General features: G+C 34.3%; 1 protein-coding gene across 1 annotated transcript in view; it reads right to left on the bottom strand.

Moving 5' to 3' along the window:
- RTKN2 (rhotekin 2) overlaps nt 1-18509 on the bottom strand; it is a 69141-nt gene that overhangs the window by 8979 nt on the left and 41653 nt on the right. Inside the window, exons 8-10 of the mRNA XM_045841797.1 lie at nt 13899-14005; nt 12836-12967; nt 1845-2007 (exon numbers count right to left, since the gene is read on the bottom strand). Coding sequence (XP_045697753.1) covers nt 1845-2007; nt 12836-12967; nt 13899-14005 — 402 coding nt within the window. The remainder of the gene's footprint in view (nt 1-1844; nt 2008-12835; nt 12968-13898; nt 14006-18509) is intronic.

The following is an 18509-nucleotide window of genomic DNA, read 5'->3' as shown; positions in this document are numbered from 1 at the left end:
ACTATTTAAACACTGAGTGCTTAGGTGTAGTACTTAAGAAAAACCACCTCCCAAGGAATCCACAAAGGCCAAGGAAGGAGTCCTCTCTCTGGTTCCCTGGAGCAAACTAGAAACCTCTTCAGGACTCAATTTTCTCATGTTTAAAGCAGAGGGAAATAACTTCTACACCACTGGTATGTTATGAGGAATAAATGAAGCCATATGGTACGTGGAAGGTAATCAAATGTGGTTCCCTTTTCTGCCCTCTCCCCAGCCAACACTATAATACTCGACCAGGCCACGGATCAGAGCAGGCTTATAAAACTTAATCTGAGGACTGAAGATATTAACTCTTTTTATAGGGTTTCCCAAAATTGCTTGTAAGAAATTCTAAAAAGTTTCTAGGATTATTTCTAGGAGTTGCAGAAGTAACTACTATTGTTTGAAAGTGGCTCTACTTTGTAATTCTATAGAAAAGTATTCTAAATATGTAAGATACTGGTTGAATCTAACACTAGACTTAATTTGACAGAAATATTTTCCCATTGATAAAATCCCTCTTTAAATTGAGATGATTAGAGCCCCATATATTTTATTAGAACCCCATATATTTTATACTAGAACTCTATTACATTACCTTCACATTGTTGTATAATCCATGTCATTAGAGTGTATTATTGAAACTGAGAATGGTATGTATGGTTTAAAAAAATCTCTTTGGATGATATCCAAGATGATATTATAACAAATCTGAGTTAACAGGTTACAGGAAAATGAATTTCCTTTCAAGCATTTCAATATTTTAAGATCATTATTATCTAGAGGAGTTTTTTATTCCTCAAATGGTTTCTTATCAAACAACATGGATGATCTTGAGAATATCATGCTAAGTGAAATAAATCAGACAGAAGAATTAAGAACCATGTGATTTCACTCACATGTGGGATATAAAATTGAAAGCAACAAATAAACAAATAAGAAAAACAAACAAAAACTCACAGACACAGGCCCTGGCCAGGTAGCTCAGTTGGTTAGAGCATCAACCCAACACATCGAAGCAGCAGGTATGACCCAAGTCAGGGTACATACAATAAGCAACCAACAAATGCATAAAAAAGTGGAACAACAAACTGATGTTTCTCTGTCTCTCAAATCAACACGTGAAAATTAAAAACAAAACTTCATAGACACAGACAACAGTATGGTGGTTACCAGAGGGAAGAGGGGTGGGAGGGTAGTAAAGGGGAAAGGGGGTGAAGTATATGGTGACAAAAAAAGATTTGACTTTGGGCGGTGGGCACACAGTGCAACAATATACAGATGATGTATCGTAGACTTGTACACTTGAAACCTATATAACTTTACTCATCGACATCACCCCAGTAAATTTAATTAAAAAAGAAAATGTAATTTGCATAGAAGTACATCAATGAAAATCTAGTTCTTTTTAAAATGTGAATAAACTATCTTAATATAAATAAAAATGTCACAGACGGTCTTCAATGACTACTGTGACTTCATTCTTGTAAGAAACTACTTAAAATCATAGTTTGCAATCATCAAGTTGATTTTTGAATATTTTAACAATTAAAATATCATAGACTTCAAAAAAAAGTAAGAAGGAAATACAAGGAATTCAAAGGTATACTATACTACAGTCAGCAGGCAAAGGGAAAAGGTTAAGAGAAAAAGCGTCAGTGCATTAGTGATTGGTGATACACTACTACTTTATTCAAGAGCATAAAAATTTCTTGATACAAACTATAAGACTATATATAATATGTATAATTTTAATATTTAGATTGCTGTGTGTATCTTTTCAGGATACATAAATATACTACTAGAAAATGCAAACATTAACTTACTGAGATCAAAGAAATGCTGCCAGAAGGCTTCCATCCATTTCTGAAGATCTTCTCTACTGTCAGCTACAAAAATATGAGTTACAGCCTCTCCAGCAACGGGACTGATGACAGAGAAACTATGGGTTTTCTTGGCATTCTTATCCATTGATCGAATTCTGGTCTCCTAAAAATTAAAACAAATTGGTGTGTTATAGGAGAGGCTGTAGAAATTACAGAAATTTGATCATTTCTGTAATGATCAAATAAATGTTTTATTGCTTAACTACTGTATTTACACCAGGTGCAATTATAATGTTATAGCTGATCACTTGGAATTTAAAATATGTGATTTTGAGAATGTTCAATATTCAATCTCAAATCTAGAGGGTTTTTAAAAAGTGCTTTATATTAAAGATATTGAGTAACATTTCAAAGTATGCTACAGATAGCACTTACATTAAATTACATGAGATTAAAATATAACCTGTTTTGATCTCTCAGCGTATGCAGGAGTTTGCTGTCTTTTATATACACCTTAAAATTTGCAATGAAACAAGTATAGCATGTCATAAATGTAATGTGAATTATGTTAACTATATCCCCAACAGTAATAAAATAGAAGAATCAGTAAAGTATGTTTCTTATTCTAATATTCATGCATAATATACAGTGTTATCAATTAAAGCAGTAAAATCATAACTTAGTGTTTACTGCAAGAAAACAGGTTTTCCTCATTAACATTTATTTCATATATAACAATCATTTATCGAGCTCATAGCAAAAGATCCATAAAATAATACTGCATAATGCTTATAATGGTAAATATTATTTTTTTCAAATACTGAATGCAAGACTCTAGACCAAAGGCAATGGTTTCATTTATGTGGACAGTCTGGACCGCTTTTCTGAGTGGTACTAAGGATGACATTGTGGTGATGCTCACTATGTGGACACGTATAAAAGTTGACTCCCAAGTCACACGCAGGCACTGCCATGACACAGCACAGGCTAGCTAGGACTTGAAGTTTCCGAGGAAGCTTAGGGAGAAAAGTCAGGAATAGAACTATCTATTATGCAAAGACAGGGATTGGCTGCTGGGATAATGATTGATATTACATTATTTGGGATCAGTGATGCCATTAGAAATATAACGTGAGCCACATATGTAATTTAAGATTTTCTAGTAATCCCATTTAATAAGGGAAAATGAAACTGGTAAAATTAATTATGTATAATAATTATTACATTATTTTAAAATAATGTACTTTATGTAACCCAACATATCCAGAATTCTAACATATAATGGATACAAATTTTTTGAAATATTTTACATTTTTTCATACTGAGTCTCCAAAATCTAGTCCAACTTATAGAACATCTCAATTTGAGTGAGCCTCATTTGAAGAGCCTAGCAGCCACTGATGGCTAGTGGCTGCCATACTGGGTAGAGCAGTTCTAGAAGAGTCTGGTCAGGACCACAGGACGGTGCAGAGTATCTGGCTGGCAGTTTCAAAAGCTGTGAAGAATGGGAAGAAACTCTTCACTCCGTTGCATATAGGGTGAAGAGAGACCACACTGTCACACAGCAAAACCAACATGCTCATGTAATGATGTCTATGTGGACATCACCAAGGCAACAGAGAGGGAAAAAAATCTATCCATTCCCTGAAAAATGGGTATATACATGCAGGTAAACCCCATGTACTACACAAGAAGTTCTTTTCTGAAGGAATTCTTATCGAAAAATCACATGAGAAAAATGTATGCTGTATAAAATAGCAACATAACTTTGAACATTGGAGTATCACAGAGTATAAGGATTGGTAAACCTCTCAGAGACGATCTGTCCTGTCATTTTAAAAATGCAGGAATGCGAGGTGAGAGTAACATCTCTAAGGAAGGATCTTTGATGTACTTCTCCAGCAGATTAACTGAAGGCAGACTCAGTGAAGGGTAAGGAGAGAATTCTTTCTTGCTGTTAGTATTTTAAAAAACTCCAAACAATAAAGTATGAAGTATTCTTGTTGCTTCCCTCCACCCAAATCCATTTTAACACAAATTTCTGACTACCTTTTGAATGCAGGATTAAAATACACTTGACTTTTAAATAAAAGTGTGATTTTTAAATAAATGAATATATACATTTTTAATAATATCAAGGTATCATTTCAAATGAAAATAGCTACACAGCAAATCTGACAAACTGAATCATTTATATCCCTCCCAAAGAATACAGTGCAACAACACATAAACACCACACACACTCCATTAACTCTGGTAACCATAAACACTAAATTTTTATAAAAACATGAGAGGTGTTTCAAGGGTGCAAATGAAATAGAATAGATCATTTGAATTGGCTTCTATATTTTATCACCCAAAATAATTTAACTCATGGGAAAATTTTAAACCCAAAAGTTGAATATCAAAGAAATGATTAAACAGTCTCTGGTAAAGTCAGAAAGTTCACGCAAGCTGTTTTTCAGTGTGTGCAAAGTATGACAGTATTCAGGACTTCACTTCCCAAACAAGGAATGGATTAGAAAACAGAAGGTGAACTTTAGGACCATTATCATTCGGGCTCACACAATGTACAGATGATGCAAGTGTTTCCTCTTAGCGTGGTACAAAAGGAAAGAAGTTGAGTATTTTTGCCTCCACTATTTTTACCACCTAAACTATTGCTTGATACAATCTAAGTGACTGAAAAATATTTAATGAATAAAAGAATAAGAAAGAGAAAGGACTCTGATAATGATACAAAGTTTTACATTGATAGATTCAGATCCCAGAGATAATCTCTAATTCAATTTTTTAGTTTATTTATGAGGAAACTTAAGTTCTGAGGTAAGTGGATACAAATCCAAGGTCCGAGTTTCCAGTCTTGCTTTTCATAATCCCAAAACTTGTAGATATTTGGGAGATGTTACAGTCACCTGTTACTGATTTGTGGATAGAATTGAGATTATTCACTGTGAAATTTTAATACTTGTTGGCTCGACTTTTGGCAACCAGTACATATTGAACTGCAACCTTCCACAGCCAACTCCAGTCAATAAAATACAACACGAGAAACCAGTTTTGTAACAATGTAATTAACTCTGACATCAAAGGAAAATTTCTTGTAGGTTGTTCATTAGTTTGAATTAAAAATGTATTTCAATCTCTCCATCTCTGTGGTAATGAAAAATTACTAGATCAAGACAGATTTATGAATTGTATCTCACCTTCTGACTATGGGATTTTGAAGAAATTTACTATGGACACGGATTATGGTCTCCAAATACACTTTCCTACTAAAAAGAACCAGAGCTCTTCAGAGAAATCGCAATTCCTAGCCTGGGTCAGGAAGTGTATAAGATGATTCTGGAATATGTTGTCCTAAAACAATCAAAGATGACTAGGGTTTTATCAAATGGACTTTTATCAACTTGAAGAAGCTTCCAGTAGCCAAAGATAGGACAATCTGGATATCAGTAACAATGGAAATGAACTGATGCTTGAAATGTCTTTAAATCCATAAATTCACAATGACACTTAAAAACTAACTCATTAATCACCTTTGAAGGATGCCAGGGAACCACTTCATTGTTTTGGTAAGTAGGATATAAATGCAAAAAAATCAAGTCATTATCTTGCCATTCCTATGAAAATGGTAACTCAATCACATAGCTGATAAAGTGGTGGCATATCCATTAATAAATGAAGAAATCTAAGCCCTGGCTGGTGTAGCTCAGTAGACTGAGCGTGGGCTGCGAACCAAAGTGTCGCAGGTTCGATTCCCAGTCAGGGAGCACATGCCTGCGTTGCAGGCCACGGCCCCCAGCAACCACACATTGATGTTTCTCTCTCTTTCTCCCTCCCTTCCCTCTCTAAAAATAAATTAAAAATTTAATAAATAAATAAATAAATAAATGAAGAAATTTAAAATATCACAAGTTGTGATTACTAGTGAAATAAAGGATCTAAGCAATGTTCAGCAGTGGGTGTTAGTATGAGTGGAAGTCCATACTATATGCCTCTTGATAAAAGTAAATAATATTTCCTAAGGCATTGTCTTTTTTAAAAATATTATTTATTTATCTTTAGAGGGGAAGGGAAGGACAGAGGGAGAGAAATATCAATGTATGGTTGCCTCTCATGCGTCCCCTGCTGGGAACTGGCCCGAAACCCAGGCATGTGCCCTGACTGAGATTCAAATCACAATCCTTTGGTTCACAACAGACCCGCACTCAATCTACTGAGCTACACTAGCCAGGCTAAAACACTGTCTTATTAGCCAGTCTAAATCTGATGCAGAAAAGAAAAAAGACAATATGAAGATGTAATTATGCAAAATTCTGTGGGATCAATGACCCAATTTCTTCACAAATAAATTGGGTGTGATTGTGTGTGTGCGTGTGTGTATGAGAGAGAGAGAGAGAGAGAGAGAGAGAGAGAGAGAGAGAAAGGGAATGAATGCTAATAAAGAGACCTGATCAATCAACTATCACTATAATGTATGGTCCATATTTGGATCTTGAGTCAAAAACTGCTAAAAATATGAGATCAGGGAATTTGAACACTGAATTTTTTAAAATTTTGTTTACTGATTTTAGAGAAAGGGAGAGAGAGGAAGAGGGAAAGAGGGAGGAAGAGAGGGAGGGAAGGAGGAAGAGAGAGGGAGAGAAACATTTATTTGTTGTTCCACTTATTTATGCATTCATTGGTTGATTCTTGTACTTTCCTGATCAGGAACAAACTCACAACCTTGGCACATCGGGATGATGCTCTAACCAACTGAGTACCCAGCCAGGGGACTATATGGATTTTTTACCATATATATAAATGTTCAGAAGTATCACCATTGTACTTACAAGTAAAATGATAAAGTTTTCTTTAGGATCTCCTTCAAAATAATTCTATGGTGGTGGTAATGTGTGAGGGTACAAATGAGTTCATTTATATTATCTTCTTTATAGATTATCTTCAAATTTAAAGACAAACAATTCAAAAGTAACATACAAGTACTAAAAACTAAGTGTCCACTTTCTTATGTATACTGCAGAGATAATACTGTTTTACTCCTATCTTCCTCACAAGCATATTCTAAAGATAAATGAGTTCAATGGATGGTGATTGTTCTAAAGTCTTGTTGATTGGAAATGAAGAAAAGATGTTGCTAGCCAAAAACAAGTGTTAGACCTTGTATATACTCTAATAGCAAACAAAGTATACTTTGATAACATGTGACAAGGAATGTTTGAAATATGTAAAGTATAACCATAAATTAAACCAAGCATTAGGTATAATTAGTACTAGTGGGATATAATTATTTTCAATTTATGTCAATGAAATCAGACAAAAAAATCCTACTAAAACAGAGACTGTTTAAAAAACCATTTTTGTTGTATTTAATAAAGGTCGACATGAATGGTTGGCAGAGTTCAGACATTAAGAGGACTAACATAATCAGAAGAAAACCCCATGTGCTTCATAATATTTTTGCTTGCTAGGGTTCATGATAAAAGTAATGGTGAAAAGCAATTTCAAGACAATTTCACAAAGGTCTATCACCCAACAAGTGTTATTGACTTGTTTAGTGCAAATTTTATTAGTCATTAAAATGAAGTGATGCATAATATTTAAATCAAGAAAAGACTATTGATCTCAAAGACCCATACTTCTTTTCCATTTTACTCCCCACCCGACTGGCAATGGATAAAACTTCGGCTAATAAAATGCTTTCTACAATGCATAGGAGATTCAGTGGCTCCAGTTAAGTACCCCTATTGAGAATGTCTTACTCAACAACATTCACAGGGAAGTTTTTTGAAGTTGAAGCAATCACTTTGAAGTAAATCATCCTTTCAAATTTAGATTGAAAAGAAGAGGGGAATAGCTTTTAGGCTTTTCTTTCCTTAATGTGACTATTTCCACAGATGGCTCCCTATGAAAATTAATGAACTGACTTTGCCTTACAGGAAATGCCATTTAGAAGGACAAGAATTATAGTTAGAGAAGAGATCCTGTGATCAAAATAACAGAACTACTATTATTAATATACCTTAGTAACTGCAAAATGTATGTTTTCACATAATTTTTAAAGCAGCAAGTAAAATTATTTTCTAATTCATGACATATGACCACCCAAACAAGGGAACTCTGATTTGTACTTAATATTTAAGCTTATTAAACATAAAAGATCTTAGAGACTCAGCATTGGAAATACACTAAAAACTGAAAAACATTACTCTTAAAAGTTTTATTTGGTGCTTACCTGCTCTACATATCAAAAAATAACAAGTTGGTATTTATCAAATCTCCTGTTTAAGAATGCATGAACAGTATGTGTCCCTTAGACATTTCCAAAGCAAAATGATTAAAACATCGACTTTATTTTTAAAAACCAAAAGATTTAAAATATTGACTAAGTAAAAATCTATAACTTTATTTTAATAAATCAGGCAGACCCAGAAACACAACATTAATTTGCTACTTCTGGAGGGGTAATACCACTCCAATACATATTGTGAATATTAACACAATACCAATATTCAGTACCAATTAATTACTCTGAAAACTGGCAATTTAAACTTTAAACATTTTAACCTGCCTTTTCAGGAGGAACTGCAATTCATTCCTCCTTAATGAGAAAAGTTCTCAAGAAGAATACAAAAGAATGACAGCTAATATATGTACAAGGAAGTGCAGTCTGAGAAAAATATATGCAACCTGCAAGGTAATAACTGATTCCAGTGAGAGCAATCACAAAGTACTGTATCACCGCTTACACTACTTGCTAATTGTAAAGAGGAAAGCTTAAGTACATACTGGAAAAAGCTAGGTGGTGGTCACCATGTCAACTCAGCATTGGCAATAATAAGACAACCTGATATTACGTGCCTTTGAACAGGATGTTCTATAAAATACCATTATCCATGAATTATTCTTGTAAAAAATACTTTAAAATCTTCGAATCAAGCCTCTGGACCTAATTTATGGGTTAGAAGAACAAACGATGCACAATACTTAAATATCCCTAGATGGAAAGCAAAAGCTAAAAGAACACTTTGAGGACAATAGAAAAATTTGAGTATGAACTAGATATAAGATGACGTAAAAATTATTGTTCATTTGCCTAGCTGTGATGATATTGTGTGTGTGTATTTTTTCAAATGGTTCAGCAAAACATATAGATAAAAGGCTGTATAAACTTTCAGCTATGAGTAAGGTCTTAGGATCTAATATAAAACATGGTGACTATTGCTGATAACACTATTAAATAATTGCCATTTGCTGAGTAGAACTTTCCACCAAAAAAAAGATTAAGAACAAAAGAAACTGTAATGCAATGACTGTAGTATTGGTGACACAATTGTGTATTTGTCAAAATTATCAAAGTATACTTTTAAAACTGGTGCATTTTATTTTACGTGAACCCTACCACCTAATCAAAATTTAGATAAATGTAAAGTATTTAGCTCCATTTATAAAAATTTAAAAAAGATATAAAGCAAATACGAGAAAATGTTAACTGTTAAGTCTAGGTAGTATACAAGTGACCATTACAGTATTTTTTCAACTTTTCTGTAAATTTGAGTAATTTTATGAGTTGAGAGAAAAGTAAAAATTATTTTAATAGGAGATAGAATTACATGTAATATTTTCATAATTTAAATAAATTTCTTGACCAAAATAATCTTTGGTCAAAAAATTTATATTTAAATAAATAGACTAGTGCAATTTAGTGTTAAGAGTGATGTTTTCTGGTGGTTAGAAGAGTCCAGAGAAACTTGAGGTAGAAGTAGGAATTGCAAAGAGAGAAGTTTCTAGAGACAGGGCAGGAAAAGTTTCTAGAGAGAGCACTGGGGAAAATTGGGGTGACAAGATTGTAAAGCTAGAGAAGACTTTCCCATCTGTTTAATCTTTGTGATTAGCAACTAAATTATATCAACCTTCCCAACCTTAACTCCTACCTCATAGTTTAACCTTAAATTCCCTTTTGTGCTTTAGACAAAAGTCACGTACAATGGGAGAGATATCTGTCACCAGTTCTCAGAACCAAATATAACCAAGTAGAAGGCTGAGTCTATATAAATCACTAGCTTCATCATTTTCCTGTGAATTTGTAATGGTCAATTGTTGAACCACCACTGGGATTTCTAAGTATGCTAATTTCAGTTATCTTAGTAACGGAGTTGATTGCCTACAGAATCCTATTAGTTGCTAGGTCATCAGCCTTTATTACCGCAAGAAAAATGAGTCAATTGAAATCAGGTCAATTCAGTCAGGCCATGCAAACACTGTTAACCACTTTTCAGGAATTAGACCCTTGTCATCAGACAAAAAAAAAAAAATGCAGGTATACTACCTATAATAAAGAGGAGTTCCTTTGTAACTGTCCTCCAAAATGTAAATGGCAAAGATTCAACACATGCCCAAGCCATTGTTTCAAGAGGTAGATTGCAGCTTCAGGCTCACAACCTCATTTCAGAACTACATTTTACTTTCAAAACTGATTCAGAGCGGGTATGGAGATAGGAAAAAAGTCTAATTTTGCCTTCCAAATCTAGTCCAGCAGTATGTCTATGAGGAAATAGAGAGTCCACAAATTTTTATGTACTTTTTTTCTACCCATTATGAAAAGAATGAGCTATACAATCTTCCTTACTGGACAGACAAATCCTATCTCATCTCTGAGTCCATTTCTTCTCCCGTAAAACAGGAGTATATATCTGTACAACAAGGCTGACTTCCATCTGTTCTGCCTACCTTAAAAAGCTGAGCTGAAGTAAAATGAGTACCTTGAAGACTGTTTTCAAATAAAACAAATGACTTTAAAAATATTTGTTTAGCCCTGGCTGGTGTGGCTCAGTGGTTGAGTGCTGGCCTGTGAACCAAAGGGTGGCTGGTTTGATTCCTGGTCAGGGCACATGCCTGGGTTGCAGGCCAGGTCCCCAGTGGGGGCACGCGAGAGGCAACCACACATGGATGTTTCTTTCCTGCTCTTTCTCCTTCCCTTCCCCTCTGTCTAAAAATACATAAATAAAATCTTTTAAAAATATGTTTGTTTAAATTACATTTTAATTTGTTTTATGGTTATCCACATTCCACTGCACAACACGGAAGAAAAAAAATCATAGGATTCAATTTTTACTACCTAGCTACCCAGTGAACAGGTTGGAAATCATCTATGTAGAACACATGCCCAAAATATTTAACCTAAATAATTAGTCAAACACAGATGTGGGGACTGCTGGACTTCTCAAAAATATAACGAAAGACTAAAAAACAAAAGGCAGCAAGCGGAGGGCACAATTTAGATGAATGGAAACAAACGAAAGAGATGGTGACGAGATGCAATTCGTGATCTTTGATGGGGTCTTGGACCAAACAATAAATACAAGTTAAAAAGAACTGTTTGGGGACAATTGAGGCAATTCGCTCTGTATATGAGATATTATTTTATCAACAATACATTTCTTCAGTATGCTAATAATATTACAGTTATGAAGGAAAAATCCTTGTTTGTAGAAGCATGCTGAAATATTCTAGGAAAGAAATGTTAGGCTTTTTACTACTTACACTGAAATGGTTCAGAAAACAATTTAAACCACGTAGAGAAAAAGCACATGTGACAAAACATTAACAATAGATAAAGAATTTAAATGAAGGGTACGCAGATGTTTATTATTCTGTTCTTTCAACTTTTCTGTACACGTGAAATTTTCAAAAGACTAAGGTGGAGAAAAGTGCTGCTTAAACAAAACAAAACAAAGAATTGGCAAATAATTTAAAAACTTTAACAATTTTCCAATAAGATTATATTTTGATAAACCTAACTTTCCAAGCCAAAATAAATTCACTATGTTGTAATACTGAGGTGTTATTTAAGAGCAACACAAATCTTTCTAATACACAAAAGAGATAAATTAAGTGGACTCAATTATATAATAAAAGGTCTCACTGAAGGATTTCCTTTAAGTAAAAAGCAGTGTAATTTCTAAAAGCAGGATAGAAACAAACCATATGTTATTATTGGAAGAGTTCATAGAAATTAACCCACATCCTTATTTATTAGCAAACCAGTATCTATATGTTTGTAAAGACACACCACTTTACATTTTTCTTCAAAAGGAAATTTAAAGACAAGTGGAACATGTATAGTTAACAGATGGGACAGCTCACATTATCATATACTTCAATTCAACCACTGCAAAGGAAAGCAAATTAAAACAACTAGAAAAATTAAGTTTAGTCTTTAGGAAGAAAAACAGATATTCTGCTCTAAAGGTACCACTAATATATTCTAGAGCAGGAATGCTACAAAGCAGAGTGGGGGGCTCTAGTAAACCTGAAACTAGATGAAGATAAATTTAAGATCCTGGAATAAAAGAAAGTCTGGCTTAACATGAAAAGTTTTCCTAAAGATTTGTGGCTGAAAATTTTGTCACTAAATTTTAAGCATTTCCTTTGTGTCAGTCCTCTGTGTGCATGCATTTAATAGATGCTCTAGGTGGCATGGTACTACTTTTTAAATGCAGTGTAAGCACTCCAGTATTCTAAATGAACCATCAGGCTTTCCTATTCCGACAGAAGGTTGGACAAATGCCCATCAATCCCATAAGAAATCAGAAAGGATGCTCAGAAATGTCTTTTCATGGATTCATTTAAATATTAGCCAGAAAGAGCATCACTGTAACATGAGCTAACAATTTATGCTTATGTAATCTCTTAATTTAAAAATTCATGGAAAATTTAAATATCCTCTTAATGTAGGGTTAAATTTTCTGCTTTAAAGCCTATTATAGATTTCCAATTACCACGCTTTCTTAGGAAATATACAGTATTTCCTTTACAGAAAAAGCCATATAATGGAAAGAAAAATAGGATTGATTATCTTTGTGAACACACCAATTTTTAACAGTACTCCCCTTTCCTTTTTAAGATGGCAACAATGTAAATTGTATAGAAATGGACAAACACCATTAAATGTTATATTTTTACTTCCAAAATAGCATTTTATTTACCTTGCTTATGGACACTACCAAAGCTGGTTCCACTTTAGCTTCAATTTCTTCTGGAGTGTAAAAACAATAGAGTTTACCTCCTTTCAAAACACAATACAACCGTCTCCAACTAGTCCGACCTTCTAACATTTGCTGGAAAAATAAATCAAGAAACTATCAACCTTTAATCATTATTTATCATCTAAACTCTAAATTCAACCAAATACCTAAATTATCAAAGTTTAATTAGTTTTTTGGAAATTGTTAAATGTATTTGTTACCCATCAACTTACTGTATAAGGCAACAGCACAGCCCAAAACCAGAGTAAGTTACTGTTAGAGAGCAAAGGCCTGGAGTTCTCAAAACCATTAAACAAGCAAAATGCAGGTAATGATCACCACATAACTTTACATACAGAAAGTCATAAATCAGTGCAGTTTTAGAAAAGCTAGTCTATTAAAAATGAATACTTAGAATTCCACAGCAATTCATCTAACAGCTCAGGAAAATTATAAAAATAGCTCAATATTCAAAATATAACTTTCCCTTACTGTTCTTAGAACACTGGAAAATGTTGACTACCCTGTAAGAATGCAAATTCTCTTTCCTCTTAATGCAATCTTTTAGAAAAAGCTATTGATTCATTGGAGCCTATAATTAATTATTTACTGAATATAAATAACCATGGTTATAAATAAATCAGGAGTAGGTGGCACAGAGGCAGCTTCGGAAACCCAGAGGCCTAAACTGTGCCAAAAGCTGTCCACCAGAAAGGCCTTTATGTCAGAGGTGCTGAGCCCTCATAGGTTTCCACAAGGAGTCCTCTCTTGCTGGTGATCCTGTTACTGTAATTAAAGAAGCAGAGGAACCTAGAAAGGTAGCTCCTTAGCTATCCAAACTGCATCAGAGCCCTCCCCTTCCTCCCTTCTCATCATCCCCAGGTCTCCCCCTCTACCTCCCAATCTATGTCCAACACTGATAAAAGTGTTATTTAAAAGAAGACTCTAAAAAATACTTCTTGGTATCAGGATTAAGATCTAAGTTGGAGCTGTAAGTGTTGTAGGATATTTAAGGTCCTCTAACCTGCTGATTAAGAAATCCTGCAAATGCATCCTCAGCCATACAAGCTGGCTGGGCGACTAATCGGCAGCACATGTTGCCATATAAGGGAAGCCAAAACGAAGACTCCTCTATTTAAATGAGAGAAAAAAATCAAATTACAAATACATTTTAAGTTTATTAGACATTTTTTTCCTTTTTACAATTATTTTGGGCTTATATAAGAACATACTTAGGTAAAGGTTCATCCTACTCAAATACAAGTACCATAGTTAAGGACAAAATCATGTAAAAGAGGACATTAAACAGATAGTTTATAGTGTACTATCACCTGGAATAGACACGTAACTTTTAGTCTCTTGATCTCTTGTTTGATCTTAAAGTAATTAACCAACAGAGGTAGTTCAGGGCATATAAGTAAACTCACTTAGTATAAAAAATTCTGATTCAGTGATTTTTGTATGTCAAATTCTACTTTTGCTGAGTTTCACTATCATAATTAGTAAAGTGACCCTCTGAATAAAACATTTTAGGTCACAACTTTAAGGAAATAATTTAATAATTTTCCTTCCCTTCTTCTTCCCCTACCTAACTGAAAAATTTTGTTGTAAGTCATTAGGTGGAGTCCACCAGACTGGGCATCTGTGCTGGGGCTGGGGTGAAGCCATAGTGTGCTCCAGCTGGGTGAGAGAGGAAGAGGAGGGTGAGTAAGAGAGCTGTCTGGCACGAGGTATCAGAGCCAGAATGGGCTGAGGACAGATTACATGGGCACAGCCTAGAGCCCAAAGGAGATCTCTGCTCAGGGAATGGCCTGGCAGTGGGAGTCAGGGCATGAGCAGAGTGAGGGGGGCTGCCCTACTCGAGGTGTCAGAGCCCAAGGAGAGTAAGAGTAGCACATTTTGGAGGGGGCCCAGCCATGAAAGTCAGAGTCTGAGGGCGGCAAAGAAGGCATCCACATGTTCAATGACCCAGAAAGAAGGGCATCCAAGCAGCGAACAGCTGGGCACAGGGTGTCAGAGCACAGGCAGGCTGAGGAGGGTGTCCACCCTGATGAGGGAGAGGGTAACCAGACCTGGGGAAGTAAAGCCAGAGCAGGGAAAGGAGTGTCCACATAGGCAGGAGGCTGCCCAGAGTGGGAGTCAGAGCCCCAGCAAGCAGAAGAAATCATCCATGTGGAGAAAGGAGGATGGTTGCTTTCAGAGAGGCTGATTAAAGAAGAAAAACCATTCAAGATAATAGAAAACAGTGTTCTCACTGTCAGAGAAAGGACTTAACACATATGTGGAATGAACTCTCTGTGGTTTGGATTAGCACTGGATATACTGGTGTGAACTTACGGTTTTCAACCACAGGGATTAAGAAATACATGACAAAATATCAATATATATGCATGCATGTACCTCTGTCCACTGAGAGGAGTCTAGGAAAAGCAACATAATAGTGATACTCTAATAGCAATGTTCATACATAGAGCCCAGATCATGTCTTTTAAATATTATTTCCATTAAAAAGGACCAGCGTTCCTTGGAGAAATGGCTGATTCCAGGGCTGGGGCAGGGAAAGTACATGATGAGCATGAAATATCTTGTTATGCCATAAAGCAAGGAAGTACTTAAAAATGATGAAGACCAGTCAAAAAAACACAGAAGCTATCTTGAATGTGCTCCTATTGGCCAAATTAGAGACAACTTGAACTCAAATTAAACATGATGTTAACAGATTATGATGCACTGAACAAAACAGAAAAACATGAATCCACATTGATATAAATACATAAATGAATAAATTGAAAGTCCAACAAGAAATAATATGCATAGTTTCAAAGCACCCCCCAAAATATGCATTTATTATAAAAGGAGAAACAGAAGAGTACCTTTACAATAGAAAAGTTTAGTAGATACTACCATAATCGAGTGATCAAAGTGAACATCATGAGTAACAGGATGAATCAAAGTTATATGCCACCTAATGGACGCATCGAACACATTAGTTCTCTGACACTTCTCCTAAGATGTATATCCAGAATCTTAAACCCCAAGAACTCACCAGACAAACCCAGACTGAAGGACCTTCCACAAAAGAACTGACTATGATGTGTGAAAGTGCCAAGGTAAAAAAGCCAAGGAAAGACTGAAGAACAGGTCCAGACCGAAAGTAACTAAGGAAGCATGATAACTAAAGGCAATTGATGATTCTGTACTGGATCCTTTTGCCATAAACATTATTGGGACAATTAACAACACCTGAATGGAATCTGAGAATGAAATGGTTGTAATGTATTATTATGCATTTCCTGACTTGGACAGTTGCAGTGATGTAGCCAGATGCCCTATTAGTAAGAAATACATATTAACATATTTGGGGGTGATGGAGGAGCATCATGTAAGTAACTTACTTTCATTCATATATATATATATATATATATATGAATATACTTTTATCAAAATATGTACATATATTTTTTATTTTTATATGTATATATTTTTTACAGGGAAAAAGATTCTGACATTCAGATTGTAAATTTTCTATAAGTATGCATATGTTTAAAAACTTCTTTCAAAAAACATTAAGATATTCTTTTTATGTGTGCAGATAGCTATATAGCCTTCAAATCAATATGGAAGGAGAGCACTGCATAATTTATTCTGTTTATCAAGGTAAAAGTAAAAATCTAGCATAAGGTTCTTTGGCCAAACAAAAATCATTTTTAAAGTTTTCACTGACCCCTGTTGGTAGTACCTATAAAATGGCTAGCCATTGGCTTTTACTCTTATTGCCCAAATGCCTTAGTAACCCTGGAAAATAAAACATTTTTGGTAAAAATACAATTATTTCATATATAGATGCAATGTACCCAAGGTTTCATACATAAGTTAAATGAAAAAGACAAGCCTACAATGATGAGAACAAAGTAAAACAAATTTTTTTTTATTAACTTCCCTGCTCAACATTCTACTTTACATTAGCACACAACAAATTGTCTGGGATTATTCAAATATTTTTTTATTGATACCTTGTTAGAGAGCCTATCTTTTAGAAATAAAGGGTTTAAACTGGGAGGAATAAATGCATAAATACAATACAGGAAATGATCCCAAAATGAAGACATAAATAGATAAGTAAACAAATGAGAATCTTCTTTCCCAAAATAGATAGGGAATGAAATAAAAATTCTATAAAAGCAGAATTTTGAGTAACACCTGAAATCAACTTTTTGATTTAGGAATTTAAAGTTCAAAAGCACATTTCTTTATACAGTAATCAAGATTTATTAATAACTAATATTCTAAATATCTGTAAGCTAGTTATTTTTAAATCAAGATGCACTTCCTAAAAAAAGAGAATCATATATGATGATTAGTTTTCCATACCAGTTCATAAAGTTTGTTCAACCAGTCATGTACTGGAACCTAAATACCACCTGTAACAATGTGCTTCTCTAGTTAAATCAGTACGGATTTCACGGCCCACCAAGAAAAATAATTCCTTCCTGACTGCAGTCCTTGAAACTGGATATTGGATGCAGAATTCCTTGCCACATACCCCACACTCATCTGTTACTTCTAATCTAGGCTTCTTTGCAGTTCAGGAACATTGTTAAATAAAACGTATTCACAGCTTCTTTCTACTTCAGACAAGAAATATGGCATCTCAGCTAGTCATTTAATCTATCTCAGTACCAATTTCTCATTTAAAAAAATACTACCTATCTTAAAGTAGGAGGGTTGTGAAAATCAAATAAGATATTATGTATATGACATCTATCACTGTGTCTGGCACATAATAGATGCTTCACATAATTTCATACCCAAGGTAGTCTCACTCCCCAAACCATACCCTCTCCATTTTCAACGCTGTCTCTCAGTCCTTATGCAACACATTTTATCAAAATACTTAATTCTTCTTTTCTAGGCAAGGGAGGTATTAGGACAAGATAAAATGAAACAGGAAGTGAGAGCAGTTTGACTTTTCATTACTAAAAGATTTTATCTAATTCATCTGTAGTTTCACATGGGGAACAAAATGGTTTTAAAAGTGACAGCAACAACAAAACAATACACAGGCAAGACAAAGAATACAGATAACATCTCAGTTCCGGGTGAGTCAATCTTCACAATGTGGTTTCAGTGTTTTATAAAAAGTATAAAAATTTCTTGATGACAAATATAAACCTGAAGATATCATTTTGGCTTTTCCCTTCAACTAGTAAGAATAAAGATGATTTATAAATTTCAACAATCTTGGATTTCCCTTTGATTTTATAGTTTTTGGTAGATGTTAACATAACTTTCTTAGGAAAACCCCATTATATTAACATACTTATATTAAGGGAAAAATTAGAAGGTGGCCTTTTCTCTATATAAAAGTTTTCATTTTAATTATAAAATTTAATTACAAGTTTTAAATTTACATGCAGTTCTAGGCATATACCTATTACATAAGAGTTGGGCACATAGGTTATTTTTTCTTCAATTATTTTCAGTGGGATCTACAAGTTCTAAAGTCAACAGTTTTGGGTGTTACTGTTATAAGCATAGGCCTTCACATAGTCTTTATTGTATTAATCTGTACTGTGTTTCTCTAAGAAAGAGCTATAACCACAGTTTCCATGCTTATTTGCCCATAAGCATTTTA

The sequence above is a fragment of the Phyllostomus hastatus genome, unplaced genomic scaffold (genome assembly GCF_019186645.2).
Source record: "Phyllostomus hastatus isolate PE091 unplaced genomic scaffold, TTU_PhHast_1.1 phas_contig_38, whole genome shotgun sequence".
Classification (NCBI taxonomy): Eukaryota; Metazoa; Chordata; class Mammalia; order Chiroptera; family Phyllostomidae; genus Phyllostomus; species Phyllostomus hastatus.
Note: the sequence above shows the minus strand (reverse complement) of the source record. Positions and strands in the feature narration are given on the sequence as shown.